We start from the raw sequence: 19,817 nt of genomic DNA, 5'->3' as shown, positions 1-19,817 counted from the left end.
GGGTGAGTACGCTATAGACAGGGTGAGAAATGAAGTGAGGACCGGATACCAATCCTCCGGGGCGAAGGGGCCACTTACCCAGTAAGGAGGAAACAACGCCGATCACTAACTCTCAAATGAGCGTGGAACAACAATCCCCCGAAAGTTAATTGGAGAATTCATCGATAAACAATTCAAGAGATCGGTTACACTGTAAGAGTTTGCAATTGGGTATCTCTAAACTCTGGCTGAGAACGAGAGGTTGAAGTGAACAGTGGATACTACCCAACAAAACCCAGAGGCTTTAATCAACCATGAAGAGCTTCCTCGTAGTCACGCTGGTGACAGCTGTTACAGCTACAGCGACTAGCACGTCTGCTCCTGCATCGGGCCCAACAGGATCTAGCTATGCATCTGGCTTTGACATGACCAAGAGCTGGGCCAATCTCAGCCCCTATAAGGACGCAGACAGCTTCGGCGTTCCTAGCGGTGTCCCTCAAGGATGTGAACTGTCTCAGGTGCATGTTCTGCATCGCCATGCGCAGCGATTTCCCACGGATTACCCGTTGGACGGCGAGGGAATGATCAACTTCGCAGCCAAGTTGACCAATTACAGCAAGGCTCACCCAAACAAGACCGTGGCTGTGGGTCCTTTGAAGTTCCTGAACAACTGGGACTATGTTCTTGGCGAGGACACTCTTATGGAGAACGGTGCTGCCACTGAGGCTACAGCCGGTGCCAACTTTTGGATCAAGTACGGAAGACTGTTGTACCGTGCCGGACGTGATAATGTCGCTGCTTGGAGCTCATCTCTTAACGTTTATGCCAACGGCACAGATCGCCCGACCCCAGTGTTTCGCACTACCTCCCAGGCACGTATTTTGGAAAGCGCACGCTGGTGGCTTAGTGAGTGCAACTCTCATCTGATTTATCAGTCCCGGATAACCAGCTGACCTCTTCGACTAGGCGGCTTCTTTGGCAACAGTGGAGCGAACAGCTCGTACGATCAGTATAATCTTGTCGTAATTCCCGAGCAGGGGGATTTCAACAACACTCTCGCTTCTTACGAAACGTGCACTTTTGATTATATTGAAGGGTGAGCCAAAAGTCCTGCAACAATGAAGACCTAATCATGAAACCGTATTGACAAAAATTACAGCGACAATGCTGCTGAGGTTTTCATTTCTCGATACACAAAGAATGCTCGCATCCGTCTATCTCACTACTTCCCTCGCAACTTCAACCTGACCGCCATGGACGTGCTCGCCATGCAGAACCTCTGTGTATATGAGTACACTAGTCTTGGCGGCTCATCATTCTGCTCTCTTTTCACCGAGCAAGAATGGAAGGACTTCGAGTATAACGTCGACGTGCAGTACTATGGAGACTACGCCTATGGTTCGCCCAGTGGTCGCGCCCAGGGCATCGGCTACGTTCTAGAGCTCGCCGCTCGCCTCGAGCAAAAGCTCATCAACTCCAGCGATACAAGTATCAACTACACCTACACCAATAACGAAGCCCAGTTTCCATTTGGCCAGCCCTTCTACATGGACATGTCTCACGATGATATCATCTTGTCTGTGATCAACGCCCTTGGTCTCGACTATTTCAATTACGGTCCCAAGGGTTTGCCTTTCAACATTGACCATGCACCTGAGCGCAACTTCTCTCTCAGCCAGATGACACCATTTGGTGCCCGATTCATGTCTGAAATCTGGACCTGCCCTCGTGACGTGTCATTTGATTCTTTGGACCCTGTTCTCTACACCAACCCTACCGTCAAGTCTACTGTCAACACCACGAAGTTCATTCGTTTTGTGCTCAACAATTCTCCTCTCCCACAAGATGGACTTGTCGGTTGTGAGGATTCCACCAATGGTTTCTGCCAGCTTAATAAGTTTTTGCGTGGCGTGCCCACCCTGAAGGACAAGGCGCAGTTCCAAAAGGCATGCTTTGGTAACTATACCACCGGCAGCCAGGTCGGGGATGGTGCTCCTGAATCTTAGATCGAACTGAGATGGTCGTCTCTACATAATTACGCCTTTATAGGCTCTTGTACATATAATTTCACTACACCCGATAAGAGTAATAAGACTTTAAAATGTTAGAGCTAAGCTCGCAATTAGCTCAGATAAAGCAGAAAATAATGGTTCCTGACAAACGGGAATATTATGCCTCAGGCACCAAGGCAGCCACGCACGTACGCTATTCCGCATATCCCACACCCACACGGCACTCGCATCTCCGTCTTCCCTCTTACTCCAGATAAAGACATGCTCGAAGTCTAAAAAGCAATGCCCTCTACAAAATCCACCAAAATATTTCCAATCACAACTTTCATTTCAGACCTACCGGCCAACCTTCTTCCGCAGTCCCCTTTATCATCTTCCGAAAATGGCCCTGTCAATGGACGCTTGGTCATTGTAGGTGATGTGCACGGGATGAGAAAGTCTCTTGAGGCACTCCTAGAAAAGGTCGGCTTTAACAAGCACACAGGAGATCACCTCATACTAGTTGGCGACCTAGTCAATAAAGGGCCTGATAGCCCTGGCGTTGTCGATCTTGCTATCAAATTAGGCGCTAGTGCAGTGAGAGGCAACCATGAAAATGCAGTTCTTAATGCAGCCACGGAGATCAAAGCCATAGGAGATAGACCACCATGTTCTAGAGACTTGACTGGCAGTTCAGCCGTACCTGAGAGCCCCGAAGCCGACTTGCCCGGGGATACTGTTCGAGATTGCGAGATTCCCAAAAAATGCGCATCCCCTACAACGCGCGCTACGGCATTAGCGCTTTCAGAGCACCAGATCGTCTGGCTTGCTGCTTTGCCTTTGATCTTGCGTGTTAAGCTGCCTCAAGACATAACATCCACCCTTGGTGACACTCTAATTGTCGTACATGCGGGCCTCGCTCCTAGTATCCCACTTGAAGACCAGAATCCTTATGATTTGATACATATGCGGAGTCTTGTCCGCACATTGGGCGATGAGGAAGGATTCAAACCGACTGAAAGTCCCGGGGAAGAAAGCTGGGTTAAAAAATGGGACCAGTGGCAAGATAAGCTACCATCCAAGACTACTGTGATATTCGGGCACGATGCAAAGCGTCGTTTGCAGCGAAGCAGGTATGCAATTGGACTGGATTCTGGGTGTTTATATGGCAATCAATTGAGTGCGGTTGTGATTGGGGCTTCCGATGGGGAGATTGAGCATCGGATTGTTCAAGTCGAATGTGCTGACGTCCCTGTGGCCCCAACTTCATCTACGAAACAAGACAACGAGCCAGTGGTTGTATAATAGGTATATAATATGAAAGGATGACTTAATTTACCTTGATCCTTCGTCGAAGCGATACGCATTTCACGGAAACTGTTCTCTATCCGGTCTACGGCGGGTTTTTTGGGTCCATCCCGCCAACCTACCACGTACAAGCCCTCATAGGCATGAGATTATTCCTCAATTTTCAAGCAATAATTTCATGTACTCGCTATATTGCATACTTCAAAACATCTATGATGTCTAAATCGCTCGTACATCCCGTGGAGAAAGTCTAGCGCTACTATAAAAACCACTTTGTTATCATCTTTCTATCGGTCTTTTTAAGGTCTTTTCTGGGGTCTTTTAGAATATGACGGCTAACTATCCCATGATGTTGTTAGTCGGACACCGTTGACATGAGCTATTTCTAGACGTTTAAGAGACTACATAAAATGTTGATGGCAGCTCGCTAACCTTCCGATGAAAAGCCCGGTTGGCGGGATGGACTCAAAAAACCTACCGTACTCAGTCAAGGAGAAGAGGGCATTCGCTCCGTCACTTGCACCCACATATCTGAAATAGCGAAAAGTCCAAGGTAGTTCCGCGCATCCCAGGGATGCGTCGGATTGATGAGTGCCAGGTCGAAGTTGCGTAAGAGCTGTGTCCAGTCGGCGGTCAGTTAACGTGTAATCGAAAAAAGAAGCCAAAACCAAGACATGTAGAGCTGTTTTCACTGACCTCGAATATCATCTTTCCGATCTCGATTTGGGCCACTGGCTTCCCTAAACACTGGAATTTGCCATAACCGAATATGAGGTCGTTGGTCCGAACCATGGCCGCCAACTTGACAGGGTCCGAGTCGAGCCACCGCTCTGGTCGGTAAGTGTCTGCATCTTTGCCATAGATCTTCTCGCTCCGATGCATAGCATATGCTGAGTACCCGATGTAAGTACCACCTGGTAAGAATACACTCTCGCCATCGACAACAACAGTGTCACCACCTGCCGGGACATCACGTGGGAAAATGTTCGCAACAGGTGGCGCGACTCGTAACCCTTCTCGGATCACAGCCTGAAGATATGGAAGACTTTTAGCCTGGGCAGCAGTAACAAGGCCTTCGCCTGTACTTGGAGCACGACCGTCACGCACGGCATTGTCAACCTCGAACTGTAACTTGAAGTAGACGCGGGGATTCGTTATGAGGTACAGAAGGGTGCCACGGATGGCGCTGGCAGTGGTGTCAGAGCCCGCAATGATTTGCTCTAGCGCCTCAGTGCGCAGCTCGTCACCTGCTAAGCCGTGGCGCATGAAGGAGGCTAACATATCGGATCTTTCGTTCGAGGAGCTCGCAGCGCGCTCGTCGACAAGACGGAAGCATGTAGCCATCATCTTACCGAAGCCGTTGTTATCCTTGGGTGAAGGTGCAATAAACCTGCCGATGAAGGGCATCTGGGTGATCCAGGCCAGGCCCATGGCAAGGGCGGTATTGCCGATGGCAAGTCCCTCTTCGCTCGATTGGAGATAGTCGTCCACGTCATGGTCACTCTGCAACATACCGAACGCCTTACCGAGGCCAACGCTGCTAATGACGTCGAGTGTAAAATACTGGACCTTCTTCGCTAGATCCATGGGCACAACATGGCGGTCGGACGAGATATATTTGGACCGGATGAGGCCCAGGAATTCTTGGACTCTTTCATTCACGGACCCCTCGAGCCCGGTATTCTCCCTTCCCGAATACTTTATAACGATATTCGATTAGCAGGCTATGCCGGTATAAATGGGCGGGAACAGAGTGGGGATCGGAGAGAAATGAGACAGATATCATACTCCTGGGGCCATCTGCTTCCTCCGTTGCTCGTGTTTTGCGTTATCCGTTTGACTGAAGACATTGTCCCTCCGGTACTCGATTCGTGTAGCTCTGTAATACCAATCGGATCGCTTGTAGCCAGGCTTGTTGTTCACGTGCATCCAAACTTCGGGAGAGGATGTGATCAGTACGTGAGGCGCGACACGGGCGATTGGACCTGTCTCGAGTCGAGGATGTTAGTTATAGTAGATATGACACTTGGTAGGGATACAAAATCATAAAAGATGTCTCGCACCATGTTTCTTGTTGACTTCTGCATACCACTCGTGACAATTTCGCCCAAGTATGGCCATGCTGTGAGGCCAGTTCGAGATTCCAGTTCCCGATGGGCCTTTGAACTGCATCAACTTGGCATACGTCGTGATAACCCTGAAGATGTAGAGGCCCAAGAGACCGCAGAGAAGGGTCATAGCCTGATTGGATAAGAAGGCTACCCCCATGGCGGAATAAACAATTGGACGAAGTTGATTGAAGCAGACTTTCTGGAGCAGTCGTAGGATCTGCTGTATACTACTTCGCTATTGAATGTGGAATGCGAGACCCCTTTTCACCTCAAGGTGCGGGGTGGGTACTATTAGCATGGTTCCCGTATTAGTCTAGGTCTATTTGACAGAAAGCTGACTGTATCAAAATGGATGGTGAAATTCATGAAACTCTCTAGCAACAAAACAGGATAAGCGTGCGAACTTAAATAGCCAGTCAATACTGCACGTTGGTAGTTGCCCCGACGTCTGAGATTCTGTGTAAATTACCCCGTATCGGGTGGTATTGTTCTGTATGTGACCGGAGATTTGGATTCGGTATTTGACACAGCTGTTGAAGCCTTTAAATTCAAGAGCTGCATCTCTCAAATCCTCTATTTCTGCACCTTTTACCAAACCAACCTCTGTTTTCGTTCAGGTGACTGATATCTTTCATCCCGATCAGATATAGATTAATAATATACACTCCTACAGCTTACCCGGGTGGAAGGCAGCAAAGGATATACTTAACACATGAGTCTTTCTGCTTTCTGCTTCTCTTTTGATGGTAACCCGTTAGTGACTTAATTCTGAATCTGGTACCATTGATTGTCGTTAGCCTGGTTCATTTTGCATAGAACTGTGGAGAGGGCAGGATCCACCACATGGATGGGCGGACAAAGAAATTACGATAAGAAAATGGTTGCCTCATTGACACGTATAAGGGCACATGTGGTATTCTTTGACACGATTGCATGGCATAGCATACTCTATATTATATGAGGCACGACTGCAAATCTCAAAGTAGATGGGAGTCAAATACCAATACCCGGTCATAAACAGAACACAACCACCCCATCGGATACAGGGTAATTAATTGACCCAGAATCTCGTCGGATGTCGTGTTCAGAGAACCCAGAGAAAAGTGTATTATTGATTAGTTATTGACTATTGACTTGTGGGTTGATCATTTTTGGTTAGCCAGGGAGTTTCATCATACTGAATTCCATCATACATTTTGATACAGTCGGATTTCTGTCACATAATCAAAGGTCGCTTGCTTGAGCATCACTTTATCCTGTTTTGAAAACATTGCTCAAATGCGTCTTGTACTCAGTCATATGACAACTTACTCCAAAGTTGTACTATTGACTAGTATTTCGACTTATTCTACCTCATAAGAAAAATTTCCTTTCAATTCCTTTAACAAAGCCACAATGTCATCTAATTCAGAAAAATGTAATGGTGCCTATTTCAGGCCAGTGAAAGAGAGTATAGAAACACCCTGCAAATGAATTCCCGTGACAAAGAGGCTTTATTAATCTACACTAAACAAAGGATTTTTACTAACTTATTGTATAAACCAAGAATCGATGGACTCGAGCGATGTCTATAAGAACAATCAAGTCCTCCAGAATAAGCTCAATCATCACAGCAAACAATCTCCACACTCAAAGCATCTTCAACATCCTATGTCCATTACCTTGACTTATAGTCACATATTCACATTCTTCTACAGATATTTACCCTAGCAACCTTCCATATCGCAACCATGGCTAACCGAGGACCACCCAGACACGGTCACAACCACGGCCACGGACATGGACATGGACACCGACACACTCACGGTCATGGTCACGGACACAGCCAGGGACACAGCCACAGAGACAACACACCCCAAGGGCAAATCGATTACAAGCACCGTGAACTGTACGTTCAAATCTGCCATGAGGATGAAGGTGCCATCCATTGGTTGATATTCATGAAGTATCCAGGTGATGAGCGTGGCATGCGCCTCCACAGCGTTGGCTGCATGGGTCATCGTCAATTGGCTATAGAAGATGACAAGAGATTTGATAGCTATACAGTCGCGAGCACACACTATCTCGGTACGATTCATGAGGCCGATAGTTGGATTGTCGAGAGAGAGGCTGAGAAGATCCCACTACAGAGCTGCCAACTCTGGGCTTGTTACCTGATCCTTCGACTTGAGCGTAAGAGACTGCTCGAAGACGGGAAATATAAGCATTTTATGAACTGCTATAAGCATAGTAGGAGAGAGGATTATGGACCAGGAGATGATTTCCATGATTGCCCGGTTCATCGACATTAGGTATCGGATTCTCTGTCTTTTTGAGCTTCAGATTTGACCCTTGATTTGATTTGATTGTTCTCTTTGTTGGTTTTGGTGTTTTTATGCAGAATATATATCTACCTATTGCGCTTGAAAGTAAATTTGCTAATAAAGTAGTTGAACAACATTTGTTGTTATTTCGTATATCCCTTAATTAAGAGCTGTAGTGGTAATGGTGGTGGTTGGTATCCGGTCGCTTACACCAAGATGCGATACATCCATAGATAGCCATATTGTACAGGTGAGCGGACGGGAACCTATGTTTTCCATATCCTATGTGTGGCAGAGGGGAATATAATGGAAGTAGGCTAAAACTTGAAATAAATGATTCATTTAGTTCGTAGTATTACTTGTATCTCCATGATTCTATAAGAACATAATGGTGGCCGTAAACATCGCTGCAGCAAATGCCATCAAACCCTGCACACCAGCCGATTCCTTGGTCAACAGGCTACTAGCAGCTCCCGTGTGGTTTGCTGAGCCGTTGACTGCAGTTGGTTTACTCCCTAATCCAAGTGGCAGTCCTTGATAGCCGAACGTCAGGTTTTGGGGGATCGACTGGTTGTAGCACTGTCCATTCGCAATATCCAAGTTCTTCAGGTCATCCGAGTTCACAAAGAACATGTACATCGACTGCTTCAACTTCTTGAATCCGGACGTGTCGTATGGGAACTTGTCGCCCGGATCGGTTGCCGAGGTGTTGCGGATGAAGATGCATTGGACTTGTCCGGGGAAGTCGGTGGCTAGTTTGGGGTAATCGCGCATGACATCGCTGTTGCTGGTGTCGGCCACCAAAACAAACTTGCGCTCTGGGAAGGTTTCGAAGATCTTTTCCAATAAGAACTTGCGGATTGATAGAGTGGCGGAGACGTCGCTGAAGTTGAGAGGACGGGTGTCGAAGGAGCCGCCTGGGTAGTTATCGTAGATGAATTCCATGTAGTTCCTCGTGACTTGCTCGGGGGTAGTAGTCTGAAATGAGTGTTAGTATTTTGAACGCCAAAGCGGGAACTAGAGACTTACAAGGTAGTGGAAATGCGCATCGGGGAGGCTGGTGGACCAGTTGCTGTAGATTTCTGGCATCTTCTGCCAGGCCGTGAATGGACGGGCGAAAGAATTCAGCAATCCTTGTGCCGGTTGATAGATCTTGGTGACACGTAGAATATCGTCGACGTCAGAAATAAAGGTGAGTCCTTTTGGAGGCACAAGGTAGGCGGTAGAATTCCCGATGCTTGCGCCCTGAACATGAGTATCCAATCTCTGGATTTTTTTGGTTTCATTTCCCGCAGTAAGGCCATTGCTGTCAATCTGCACAAAAGTGTCGAAATCACCCTCGACTGTGGTATTGTATGGTAGAGTGATGACTTGCTTTCCACCCGTTGTCTTGGATGATCCGCCGCCGCCTGGCTCTCCGCTGGAGCCCTGACTCTTTGCAGGGTTGAGGTGGATCTTGTTCACAGCAACTTCTGGCTGCTGTACAACAAAGATTTCGGCAGTTACATTGCGTGCTTGGGCCTGCTGGGATTTAGGAAGCTCTGAGATGCTCGTATCGACGAGGAAAATATCGGCCAAGTCGTTCAACTTTGAGACAGAGGTGTCTGGCTGCTTATAAACGTTTCCGTGGAAGCGAACATTCCAGCCTGACTTGGTCCAGTTTGCATATGGGGGGATGTTCAACACATTGGTTGGCAATGCTTTCAATTGGTCGTCGTCCAATCCGAGGGATTTCATAACCGCGTCTCCAGTTGGGAAACCCTGAAAGAAGTTGGGCACTCCAGATGCGACCCAAGAAGGTAGGCCAGATCCAAGGTCTGAAAGGATGTTGGCGGCATCAGATTCAACGTCGCTCAATATGTTTCGGGCAACGACGGGAGAAGGGTTACGCTCGACCGGGGATGGCGTAATGACCGGGTCGGCCGGGGCGACATTGTTGGCGAAAGCTGTTGGAGCTGGGGAAGCGGAGGTAATGGAGAGAAGAGAGGCCTGCACAAGGGTATGTGCAAGAATGGACCTCATTGTATCCAAGTATGTACGTAAAAGGGTACAATGATAAGTGAAACGCCCACAAAGCAAACACACAACAGTCGACAGGGAGACCTTGAACAGGTCCTCGGGTACGGAGTATATAAGAAAAAGAAAGTCTACAAAAACAAATTGTGGTGACGATCAATTTATCTAAAGGACTGAAGGTCCACGAAAACCCTTGAAAAAGGAAATTAACAGGGAAGAATCCACACTGACGTCATTACCACACCCACTATAAGATATTACATACTAAGGACATTATATCTGTAGATCTATAATCGATGCAAAAAAAGAACACTTCCCGATACCCGAATCGTGAAAAATCTCTATTTGGGCTCTACTGTTAAGGCTGCCTTACTGCCCAAGGCCTATAGAACCTCTGCTCCTTACCTAGCTGATCCCCCTTCCTCTCTCCCCTCTCTCCCCAGTCATTTGTTCAATCTAACCTATGGTCTCTGTCTCGGCTTGTCCCTCTTTACAATGATTCCAGCAGAATGTACAATGCTTGGACAGTTCCGGATCCTGCGTCGAGGTAACCCGGTTTTGCGTCCTCATCACCGGATATACTATGTCCAGGTGTTCACCGCCGCTAATAGGGCCTGAGATTGGGACTAGGCTCGTTATTTGTCCTAGATGGGTAGAGATATTTGCAACTCATATGTGAATATCCTAATATGAAGAAATAAGCGTTTGGATGTGAAAGATGGTAAGAGAAAAGACCACGAATCTCAGGACCCTAGTATTGGAGAGTTAGGAAGCTCTTTTCCCGCGACATGAATGTGGTGCAGAGGCCCATTCATTCATCTATGCTGTATGATATACTATGTGTCCCGCGTTTATACTAATTGCAATTTTTAGAACCCTCCATCATAATTGTTTCTGCGCACGTGATTTTCCTCTAGATCAGATGGCCCCACCTCCGTATGAAAATCCGTTTTCATCATGATTCCACCATTAGGCACAATGGCGTCCTGGCTTCCAGTATGTATGGTAGACTTATCTCTACCGTGAACCGACCAGTCGTGCTTTGAACGATCTGGAATGAATGGCAGGGGCTGATCTCCATGAGAGTGGCTATAAGACTGGTATCTTTGGCCGCCATAACTGCCCCCAAAAAGACGGGGGGCGTAAGTTTTGATGAGCGCTGAGAAAGAAGGTGCAGTTCCGCAACAAATGGCTAGAATAATGACCATCATCAGTACGAATTTGATAACAGGGTGTTTGTTCGTTATGTCATTGATAACTACTAACCAACGTAAATCTCAATACCGCACCAGTTCAAGGAATCAGCGAGCTCATAGTACTGGTCTTTGGTACCAGCTAGCAGCTTGACATAGGCATATCGCACGCAACCGGCTAGAAAAAAAAAATTAGTGTCTCTTGATTTAAAGCGCTTCCAATGACTCTTACCGGCAAGAGCGAGAACTCCAATTCCAAAGACTCCCATGAGAGCAAGCTTTTTGCGCTGCGAAGTGTAAGCGGCTTCCTTATAAATTTAGGTGGATATTGGTCAAAACGAACCAAAGGCATTTGCACCTTCCACAACATAGGAATCGGAGTTAGGTAGATCAGTATGTCGGTCACAATATTGAGGACACCATTAGCCTCATAAAAGGTTTGCTGGGAGGTAGGCGACATGCAGTGTCCGACAACAGCCCCAGTTAGGTCCCAGAACTTGGCAGGCGGGAAACAGGAAAAGGCGAGAACCAAGCCACTGGCAATTGACAACCCCAACACCACAAATGTCAAGACATATACTGCCCATTTCATGTATCCGCGACGATCAAGCCGGAGATAGAACCAGAGCAAGGAGAGCTTGACAAACATGATTCCTATCACATACAGTATCCGAGTCGAGTAGATGGACTGAAGGTAATGAATGAGATGTTAGACAACTTCGTCCGCAATCAATATCCGCAGAAATACCAATATTACCTTTAACATTGGAACATAGTCTTCATCAGCAATAGCGCTGACTGTGTGGGCACAGAATTAGTATTGGTCTGCTGTATGTTGACTTTGATGGTAATAAAACGCACGATGCTTCCCGGCTCCATAGTACGCCGCTGAATTCACATCAGTGGCTATTCAGTAAAACTAGGATTGTATCCATACCTGTCATTGAGGCAATGGACAAACCGAAGGTAAAAAGCTGTCGTAGATTTATTCGTCAATAACGCCTATCCAGAGGAGTGACGTTCACTTACAGTGCCCAGAATCATCAAAACTTCCAAGGAAGATTGTTAGCCTCAATGCAATACTCCATCAAACATGGCGAAAACCATACCGTCATCACTTCCAACGGCTCGAATAATTTTAATTCGCACAAACATTCGTAGAACCATGACGATTGAAGTGAAAACTATGAAGCTTATTCCCACGCCAAAGACTGAAGCTTGTTGGGTCCCTGATTCAATACCCGCGCGCTTCAACATGAAGAATTCCATCTTATTTTTGGGGAGTGTAATAAGACTGAAGCTGGTATCTCACGATTAGACAAATGATAGATAAAAACATTGAACTCTGGAGCATTCATTGAAAAAGGTGGTACCACAAAGAGCCACCCAGCTTTCCATTCTTGTTTCTTATAACTACTCCCCATGCTCCTTTCTTTTTTGCCAAGTACATTCCCATCCATTGCTCATCGTATTTCTGGCGAGTGTATTAAAGATCCAAAACTGCTCAGATCGATGAGTCAAATTGTATACTATTTACTATCAAACCTGGAGTGGAGCTCCATGTCCACTTATTATGCCGTCTAATCCCTGGAATACCCACCAAGGATCCCTACCTCGTACAAAAATGAATTGATCCCTTTTATACATAAAAGTAATCCTTGTCCGGGAGTTTATGTACTTTTTACCCCGACGCTAAACGCCGGACATTTAACAATATGGAAAAGGTCAGCTTGACAAGGGTAGACCGGATACCTCGAGTCGAAACAGTAAAAAGCCCATAGTGATTCGAAAATCCACGCACCCGTACGGCCTAATCCAATTAAATTGAACCATCCAATATGATACCTTTTCATGGTCTCCAAAATTTGAAATGGTCAAGCAACGTCGCAAAGATAGTCGGTCTCGGATGATATATCCGAATCCCCTTATTTCCACTTCCGCTGCTGGGAGTTTGGGCTACAACAACACTTCATTAAGTGGGGTATAGCAAACCCGCCCTGTCAAATCCATATCACAAAAGGCCAAATGGGAAATGGGGGAACATGCAGTGGGTCTGTGTCATGGCGCTTGAGCCCCCCGCGGGGAGCGGCCCCAGACACGGGACACTGTATGGGTCCACCCATCGATTCGAGTCGTATAACATGAACCGATGCGCGTCTCCTTTTTTTTAACACTCTAGGATAAAGCACGATTTGACTACAGTTGAGCTACCGATCAATTTTGGAACGTTGGAGTTATCACTCGGCCCCCAACTTGTCAGGAAGACTTCAACGACGATCATCTTCGTTTATTGTTGCTAGCGTCGGTTCTTTCTTCGCTTACTTCATAGTCCAATTAGATAGGCGAATCCTGTGCCGCTGCCTTGGAAATTGGACGCGTGTCACCTAGAAAATATTTCTAGCTAACCCCTCGGTAGTGGCTCTATAGCCTCGGTAGTGGCTCTATAGAATAGGAGATTGATGATGATGCCAGGCACGTCTATTACTTGTGCTTTATTTTCAATTTCTCCTTTCGATTCGCTTAGTTGAAATCAATTTTCATAATGACCGATGGGAAGAAAGTAGCGCTGGTCTTTGGTGCCAGTGGAATCTCCGGATGGGCCGTGACCAAAAATTTGCTGTCCTATCCAACTGCTACCACGTTTGATCGAATTATTGGTTTGATGCATCGTCCACGGACGATTGCTGAGAGCGGCCTGCCTCGAGATCCCCGACTGGAGCTGTACTCAGGAGTGGATCTCCGTACGGACCTCCAAACTGTGAAGAAGCAGATGCAGGAGCGGATTTCAGACCTAGATCAAGTCACCCACGTCTACTACCTTGGTATGTGATACAAGTTACATTACACATCAAATTGGCCCCGCATAATAACTAAATCCTCACCAACAATAGCGTACACAAATGATACCGCGTACACCGAAAATGTGATGGGTATTAGGGACATCAATAAGCAAATGACGTATAATGCTGTCCACGCGATTGATACGCTGTGCTCGCAACTTCAATTCTTAGTTCTGCAGACTGGGACTAATGTAGGACCCCTCCCATGATTCATCATAATCTATACTGACTGCGGTAGAACTATGGGGTTGCGGTGTTCCAGTACATCGACAAGATTGAGATCAACCCTCCTCTAAGGGAAGATAATCCCCGAATTCCTTCGCCTTACGGAGATGAAATTTTCTACTACGATCAAGTGGATTTGATAAAGGAGGCTGCCAAGGGCAAATCATGGAAGTGGTGTGAGGTTCGACCTGACCAAATCATTGGTGAGTCACCCCCCTACCTTAATTTCAGTCCAACAGGCATTGGTGTATCTTTCTTACATTAAAATTTATTTAGGGTTTGTTCCTAATGTTACTGGCATGAACTTCGTCGAGCCATTGGCTCTATACCTCGCTCTCTACCGATTCGTCAACGGCCCGGGTGCAAGCGTTGTCTTCCCTGGTACAAAGACCAATTTCACCTACACCTTCACAGACTCGTCCCAAGATCTGATTTCAAAATCTGAAATTTATCTCTCGGTAGTTCAGCCGGAGCAGGCTAATGGTGAAGCCTTCAATATCGCTGACACTGATGTGCCGGGACCGTGGTCCGTTAAATGGCCGATATTAGCTGAATACTTCGGTCTCAAGGGAACTGGTCCCGGAGAGAGGGGCTGGGAAAATCTCGAAGAGTGGTGGAATGAGCATCAAGATGACTACCGGCGGATGTGTAAAGCCTACGGCCTGGAGCACCGTTTTGTTCCTCCTTCGTCGTGGATTTTCCTGAAGGCTGGCTTTACTCTTCTTGACCGCGATCGGGAGATGTGTCTTGACAAGATTCGAGGTGTTGGGTTTCAAGAAGAGATTCCGGTTGGAAAAGGTCATATCATCGCCCTTGAGCGTATTGCGGAGGCCAAGTTGATTCCGTCAAGACGTGCGCTATCCACCTCTATGTTTTCGCAGCCAAAATCGTCCAAAATTATGGACAATTATCCTGTCATGGAAAAGGCAAGATTGTGAATGGCCACTTTGGGTATAATAGATCAAATACATGGAAAGATGTAGTAGTGCAAAACCAGACCTTTTCACAATCTTGATTAGAGGCCCGCCAGTCCCGAGACCGAACTCGGCCATACCGCATGTTTAGTGAGCGCCCGGGAAGCCCCCGTACCCGGGCTGTTTACAATTTGTTTAGAAGGGATCGGATGGATGAACATTTTCTCGGGTAGAATAGTCATGGATGTCGATTTTGACATAAATGTATTTTTACGTCTTATACTATATCATACACGTGGAAACTATAGCTTCCCGTCCACTCAGGGTTGAATCGTCTATAGAATAATTTCGATACTAGGGGCCGAAACTGTAGAAGGCAAAATGCGCCGATAATTGTATGTTATACAACTAGTGTGACCGCCGTGGCCGTGTAGATTTGCTACATAGATTGTACGGCCTTTTCACGAAGGTCTTTCTTTATTGTAATAAAGATTGTATCCCACCATAGACCCTTATGGTTGAACATCTAACCAAAGCCCCGAAAGAACTATAGCAAGTAGCTGTTCACATGACCGGGTGGCTGACTTCCCGCCCCCATACCATCAGACTATATATGAGAGATTGCCATATACCGCTCGTTGCGTTGAAGAGTCTTATTTCCGTCAAAGTCCCAGACTATGGGTTGCTCTTTGCGGATAGCATCTACCACAAGCACCAAAGGGAATTTAGTAAGAGGACAGCGGTTCGCCACACAGGACGTTTCGTGACTCTGCTTCACCAGAGTGAAAATGACCCGAGACTGCTTATAGTTTTTCCTTTTTGCTTTGTAGGATAAGCTTTCCCCTGGAGGGAATAATTTCGGGGATTGTCCAGCAACTCCTAGTAGGCTCTTAGCTATTGCCCAGACGCGGTTGCGACAGAAGCCTAGGTCTTCCGTGGATGTGTGCACTACCTGCAAGATGGGCCATGTATCAGTTGGGTAAAACGACAGGTCTCACTGGGACTTAAGTTAAATTTAAGTATATGGGGGTGATAGAGAAGGTTCTTGAAAAAAAAAGCAGCGGGATGGGAAATTTGGAAAATTTGACACGGTGCCAGTGATTTATATCATGTTTCTTCTGCTTTCTTCTCAAACGGGTGGCTATGGTGCATGCCCATATGTCAACAGTATTGACGCCTGATGAATAATGCCTGGATATGTGCATATGGGTAGGAGTACGGCACCCGAAGTGAGTTCTTTTTGACAATGGGGTTTCTGCCATGCAGAAAATAGTAATCCCCACTAACATAATCATGCAATGCTAGAGTATGTATTCTATATAATTTAATGCCTTCACACATGACTATCCACCTTTACAGCTTACTAGGTTTCACTCTAAAGGCTACTTATCCTAAACACCACATAAAAGTGCAAGTTTTGCTTAGGTGGCGTATATAGGCCCTATACGACTAGGGAGGGTATTTAGGTAGGAGATATAAAGGGGTAAAAAGGAAAACACACTCACTTAGTCAATTCTAATGACTTCTAGGTTATTATTATCATTAAGGATAATAGGATTAGATGAAGACGGGCGCGAGAAGAGGCAGAGCGGCGAGTGCACCCAACACACTGTTTCGCCTTCTCCATTGATGCCACAACTCTTTATCTCAAGGGGTCCCAGCTGAGACGGATGCGACCCTCACGATCTAGGACGATGCAACCAGCCTAGTGAACCGACTTTAAACTAAGCGCATAGCCCCTTGGCTTGAGTTCCCTCAACCCCAAGAGCAAGTCTGGGGGAAAATCGACCGCATGGGTGCCTTCACCTCACACCCCCTCTTCCACTCTGACATCCAAATAGATGATGTTACGAATACCCAGAACAAGCCAATCTATTCGGAAGCGTGCGTTCAGAATTTTAAGCGACAAACAGTGGATAATTTTGTCTACTTTGATTACCCAAGTACGTTAGCATCATTGAGCGCTATCTATCTGGAGTGTAAGGCACTCCGTTATAATCGACGGTGTGCTCTCACCTTATCTCTATCTAGCTTGGTAATGTGTGGAGTCGTCTGGTCGTCCATAACGCGAGCAGCATGACCGGCCAAGGCCACCAATGGTCGAGTCGAGAAAGGCTATGACCGAGGTAGTGATAACAAAACTATTCACTTCACAGTGGGCATATTTAGCCAACAAGAGTGTCAGACCCCTCCCGGCCCTAAAAATTGCCGTTTTGGGCGTCGACACGGGTTCCGGAGTTACGGGAAATATAGTTCATATCATAGTTTGCTAGCGCCATTAATCCCTGAAGCCTCGTGGCTAGTTCTCCTTTACCGTTTTAGGCTTCACATATTCCATATTGGGAATGGAAGCGAGATTTTGTCATATCTTTGTGAAAGTTTCGGGTCCCCCCCCTTCCCCACAAAACTTGTTCTTCCGTTAGGTTTGCATCCAGCGGGTTGGTAAATGGATGAAATTATATTTTATATAAGTAGGCTTGTTGCTGTCCTACATATGAAGTCCAATTCACAAGGTCCCACTGAGTGTTCTCGCATACGTTGCGAAATTTCATGACACCATCCAGAGCGAAAGGAAGAATTCCTGACGTGTGAAATTCCTGTCGCAGGTATCTTCTGTTGACTAAGGCAATATATTCTTTTCTTGACTTGACTACCACAATCAGGGTTAAATAACCCACAACGACAACATGGCCAACCCTGTTCCTCCTTACCCAGAGAAAAAGATTACCGATGACTCGTCGATGATTGATGGGAAGGATGGAGTAGCAGATCCCGAACCGGTAGCTGGCACCATGGATGACCTTAAGCTAGAGCGTACGCCAAATCCACTTCATTCTGGAAGAATGGGCCATTCTTTTCAAATTAAGCACTAGACTAACGTCACCTACTAGAGATGGGCTACGTGCCTCAGATGAAACGAGAGTTTAGTCTGATACAGTTGGTTGGTAGCGCATATACCCTGACAAACTCATGGTTGGGAGTGGCTGGAGCATTTACCACGGGGATCACCGCAGCGGGCTCTGCTGGAATCATTTACGGTCTGATTTTGATGTTCGTCCTCAACCTCTTTGTAGGAATTGCGTTGAGTGAATTGATCAGCGCAATGCCCAATTCGGGAGGGCAATACTATTGGGCAATGAGACTGGCACCGCGCAAATATGCCCGGTCATTTGCCTATATTACAGGTGTCTGCAATTTATTTGCCGCCTATTGCATCACAGCGAGTTCATCAACCGCTGTCAGCATGTTTGTCTTTGGATGCGTTAAAATGGCTGTACCGACCTTGTGAGTTTGGGCTTCTTTTATCAGCGAAATCCGATACTCTCAAACCCCGCAATCATAGTCTAACGAATTTTCTAGCGTACTTTCTCCGTGGCGTGTTTACCTTGGAGCTGTTGCCCTTAACATTGTTGCCGGTGTGATAAACATATGGGAGAAGGCTGTCACCAAGAGCGTCCTGATGGGACTTTACATCAGTCTTCTGACCTGCGTTCTCATCACAATTGTCCTTCCTGCAACTGCAGTTGACCACACTGATGCCATATTCATATTCGGCACCTTAAATCGAAGCAATGGCTGGTCTTCTGATGGCATGGCATTTATTATGGGCTTGATCAACGCTAACTTCTCATTTGCGGTGCTTGATAGTGCGGCACATCTCGCAGAGGAAACACCAAATCCTGAACGAAACGTGCCTAAGGCGATCATGGCGACAGTCATTGTAGGATTTTTGACTGCGTTTCCGTTTGCGTGTGTCTTGATGTACTGCCTAACCGACTTTGAGAGTGTTGTCAACACCCCGACAAATGTTCCCATTCTTCAGCTTTTCTACGTTGCGTTTGGGAACCGCCAGCCAGCGGCATTAGCAACCATGGCGTTTGTGACCGTGGCTTACCTTTTTTCTCTTTTTCCGCAACATGCCTACCAAGCTAGAATGTGTTGGGCTTTCTCTCGGGATAATGGGATGCCCTTTTCAAAATACTGGTCGCATATCGATCCTTCAACACACGTTCCACTCCGAGCTCACATACTTTCTGTGTGTATAGTTTTTGCAATTGGGCTCATTAACATTGCGTCTAGTACTGCTTTCAATAGGTGAGCCCTTCAAACGATTTTGCTTGTTTTTAGAACCGATAGCTGACTCATTCAATAGTCTGGTGACTGGCGTCATTGTATTCCCATATCTGACCTATCTGGCCCCAATGATCTGCTCAATTTGGAGAGGCGAAAATCAAGCACGTGGACCGTTCCACCTCGGAATTATAGGCGTCATTTCCAAAATGGTAACGGTGGTCTTCTGTATTTTCACGATCATCATGTATTCGTTCCCATATGTGATGCCCGTCACCCCATCAAGTACGTCTCCCACTACCTAAGCATTTCAAACACACTAAACTGACCATTATCTTTCAAGGCATGAATTATGTCACAGTGATCTATGGCATAGCTCTAGTATATGGATTGGTTGATTGGTTCTCGCGAGCGCGATACCAGTTTGAAGTTCACGAGAATGAGCCTCAGTCGAACGAGCTATGTGAAACCTCGAGTTAGTTTGAATGTAAATGCTTAATTGCGTGTCCATGCACAATCCAGAGAGGGCATCCAGGCAAAGAAGAAAATCCATTTTGTGTGTGAATGACATCGGTGCAAGTCTACTCCATAAAGCACAAGAAGTCTTGATATCATAGCAAATTATTGTCTTAGTATACTATAAGCAAGAAAGTTGAGTATCAACGAAATGTGGGGATAGTTCTTATCACCGTGACCGATGGTATCTAATTTCACCAATGGACCGCGATATGTAGCAAATGAGGAGATCAGCTGCATACGCGTATTACAGGGCGTTTACCCTAATTGCCACATGGCCCCCCTGCATGAGAAAACCCGCAAAAAAGTGCATATTAAATCGATCAGTGCGCCATGATAAATTGCCAGAT

General features: G+C 46.4%; 8 protein-coding genes across 8 annotated transcripts; 5 read left to right on the top strand and 3 right to left on the bottom strand.

Moving 5' to 3' along the window:
- Nucleotides 1-293: 293 nt before the first annotated feature.
- On the top strand, nucleotides 294-1,985 carry N7447_002337 (Histidine phosphatase superfamily clade-2; the record flags this gene model as incomplete). Its single annotated transcript, XM_057226612.1, has 3 exons — nucleotides 294-885; nucleotides 946-1,075; nucleotides 1,139-1,985. The coding sequence occupies 3 exons, from the start codon at nucleotides 294-296 to the stop codon at nucleotides 1,983-1,985; spliced, it is 1,569 nt and encodes a 522-aa protein (XP_057090628.1).
- Nucleotides 1,986-2,273: 288 nt separating this feature from the next.
- Nucleotides 2,274-3,275, top strand: N7447_002336 (metallophosphoesterase family protein; the record flags this gene model as incomplete). The annotated part of the gene is made up of 1 exon (XM_057226611.1): nucleotides 2,274-3,275. The coding sequence occupies one exon, from the start codon at nucleotides 2,274-2,276 to the stop codon at nucleotides 3,273-3,275; it is 1,002 nt and encodes a 333-aa protein (XP_057090627.1).
- A 490-nt stretch (nucleotides 3,276-3,765) lies between these two features.
- Nucleotides 3,766-5,546, bottom strand: N7447_002335 (cytochrome P450; the record flags this gene model as incomplete). The annotated part of the gene is made up of 4 exons (XM_057226610.1): nucleotides 3,766-3,894; nucleotides 3,975-4,976; nucleotides 5,067-5,263; nucleotides 5,342-5,546. 4 exons carry the CDS (start codon nucleotides 5,544-5,546, stop codon nucleotides 3,766-3,768), a joined length of 1,533 nt encoding a protein of 510 aa, XP_057090626.1.
- A 1,573-nt stretch (nucleotides 5,547-7,119) lies between these two features.
- N7447_002334 (uncharacterized protein) lies at nucleotides 7,120-7,680 on the top strand (the record flags this gene model as incomplete). The annotated part of the gene is made up of 1 exon (XM_057226609.1): nucleotides 7,120-7,680. The coding sequence occupies one exon, from the start codon at nucleotides 7,120-7,122 to the stop codon at nucleotides 7,678-7,680; it is 561 nt and encodes a 186-aa protein (XP_057090625.1).
- A 387-nt stretch (nucleotides 7,681-8,067) lies between these two features.
- N7447_002333 (phosphatidate phosphatase App1 family protein) lies at nucleotides 8,068-9,714 on the bottom strand (the record flags this gene model as incomplete). The annotated part of the gene is made up of 2 exons (XM_057226608.1): nucleotides 8,068-8,670; nucleotides 8,722-9,714. 2 exons carry the CDS (start codon nucleotides 9,712-9,714, stop codon nucleotides 8,068-8,070), a joined length of 1,596 nt encoding a protein of 531 aa, XP_057090624.1.
- A 1,255-nt stretch (nucleotides 9,715-10,969) lies between these two features.
- On the bottom strand, nucleotides 10,970-11,845 carry N7447_002332 (uncharacterized protein; the record flags this gene model as incomplete). The annotated part of the gene is made up of 6 exons (XM_057226607.1): nucleotides 10,970-11,079; nucleotides 11,134-11,188; nucleotides 11,245-11,589; nucleotides 11,659-11,699; nucleotides 11,763-11,789; nucleotides 11,839-11,845. The coding sequence occupies 6 exons, from the start codon at nucleotides 11,843-11,845 to the stop codon at nucleotides 10,970-10,972; spliced, it is 585 nt and encodes a 194-aa protein (XP_057090623.1).
- Nucleotides 11,846-13,443: 1,598 nt separating this feature from the next.
- Nucleotides 13,444-14,904, top strand: N7447_002331 (SDR family oxidoreductase; the record flags this gene model as incomplete). Its single annotated transcript, XM_057226606.1, has 4 exons — nucleotides 13,444-13,723; nucleotides 13,793-13,932; nucleotides 13,980-14,169; nucleotides 14,243-14,904. The coding sequence occupies 4 exons, from the start codon at nucleotides 13,444-13,446 to the stop codon at nucleotides 14,902-14,904; spliced, it is 1,272 nt and encodes a 423-aa protein (XP_057090622.1).
- A 2,663-nt stretch (nucleotides 14,905-17,567) lies between these two features.
- On the top strand, nucleotides 17,568-19,431 carry N7447_002330 (uncharacterized protein; the record flags this gene model as incomplete). The annotated part of the gene is made up of 6 exons (XM_057226605.1): nucleotides 17,568-17,694; nucleotides 17,772-18,165; nucleotides 18,241-18,756; nucleotides 18,961-18,975; nucleotides 19,034-19,236; nucleotides 19,295-19,431. 6 exons carry the CDS (start codon nucleotides 17,568-17,570, stop codon nucleotides 19,429-19,431), a joined length of 1,392 nt encoding a protein of 463 aa, XP_057090621.1.
- Nucleotides 19,432-19,817: the final 386 nt, after the last annotated feature.

This window comes from Penicillium robsamsonii, assembly GCF_028829455.1.
Source record: "Penicillium robsamsonii strain IBT 29466 chromosome Unknown utg000001l_segment0_segment0, whole genome shotgun sequence".
Taxonomy (NCBI): domain Eukaryota; kingdom Fungi; phylum Ascomycota; class Eurotiomycetes; order Eurotiales; family Aspergillaceae; genus Penicillium; species Penicillium robsamsonii.
The sequence above is the reverse complement of the archived record's forward strand: the minus strand, read 5'-3'. Positions and strand labels throughout refer to the sequence as shown.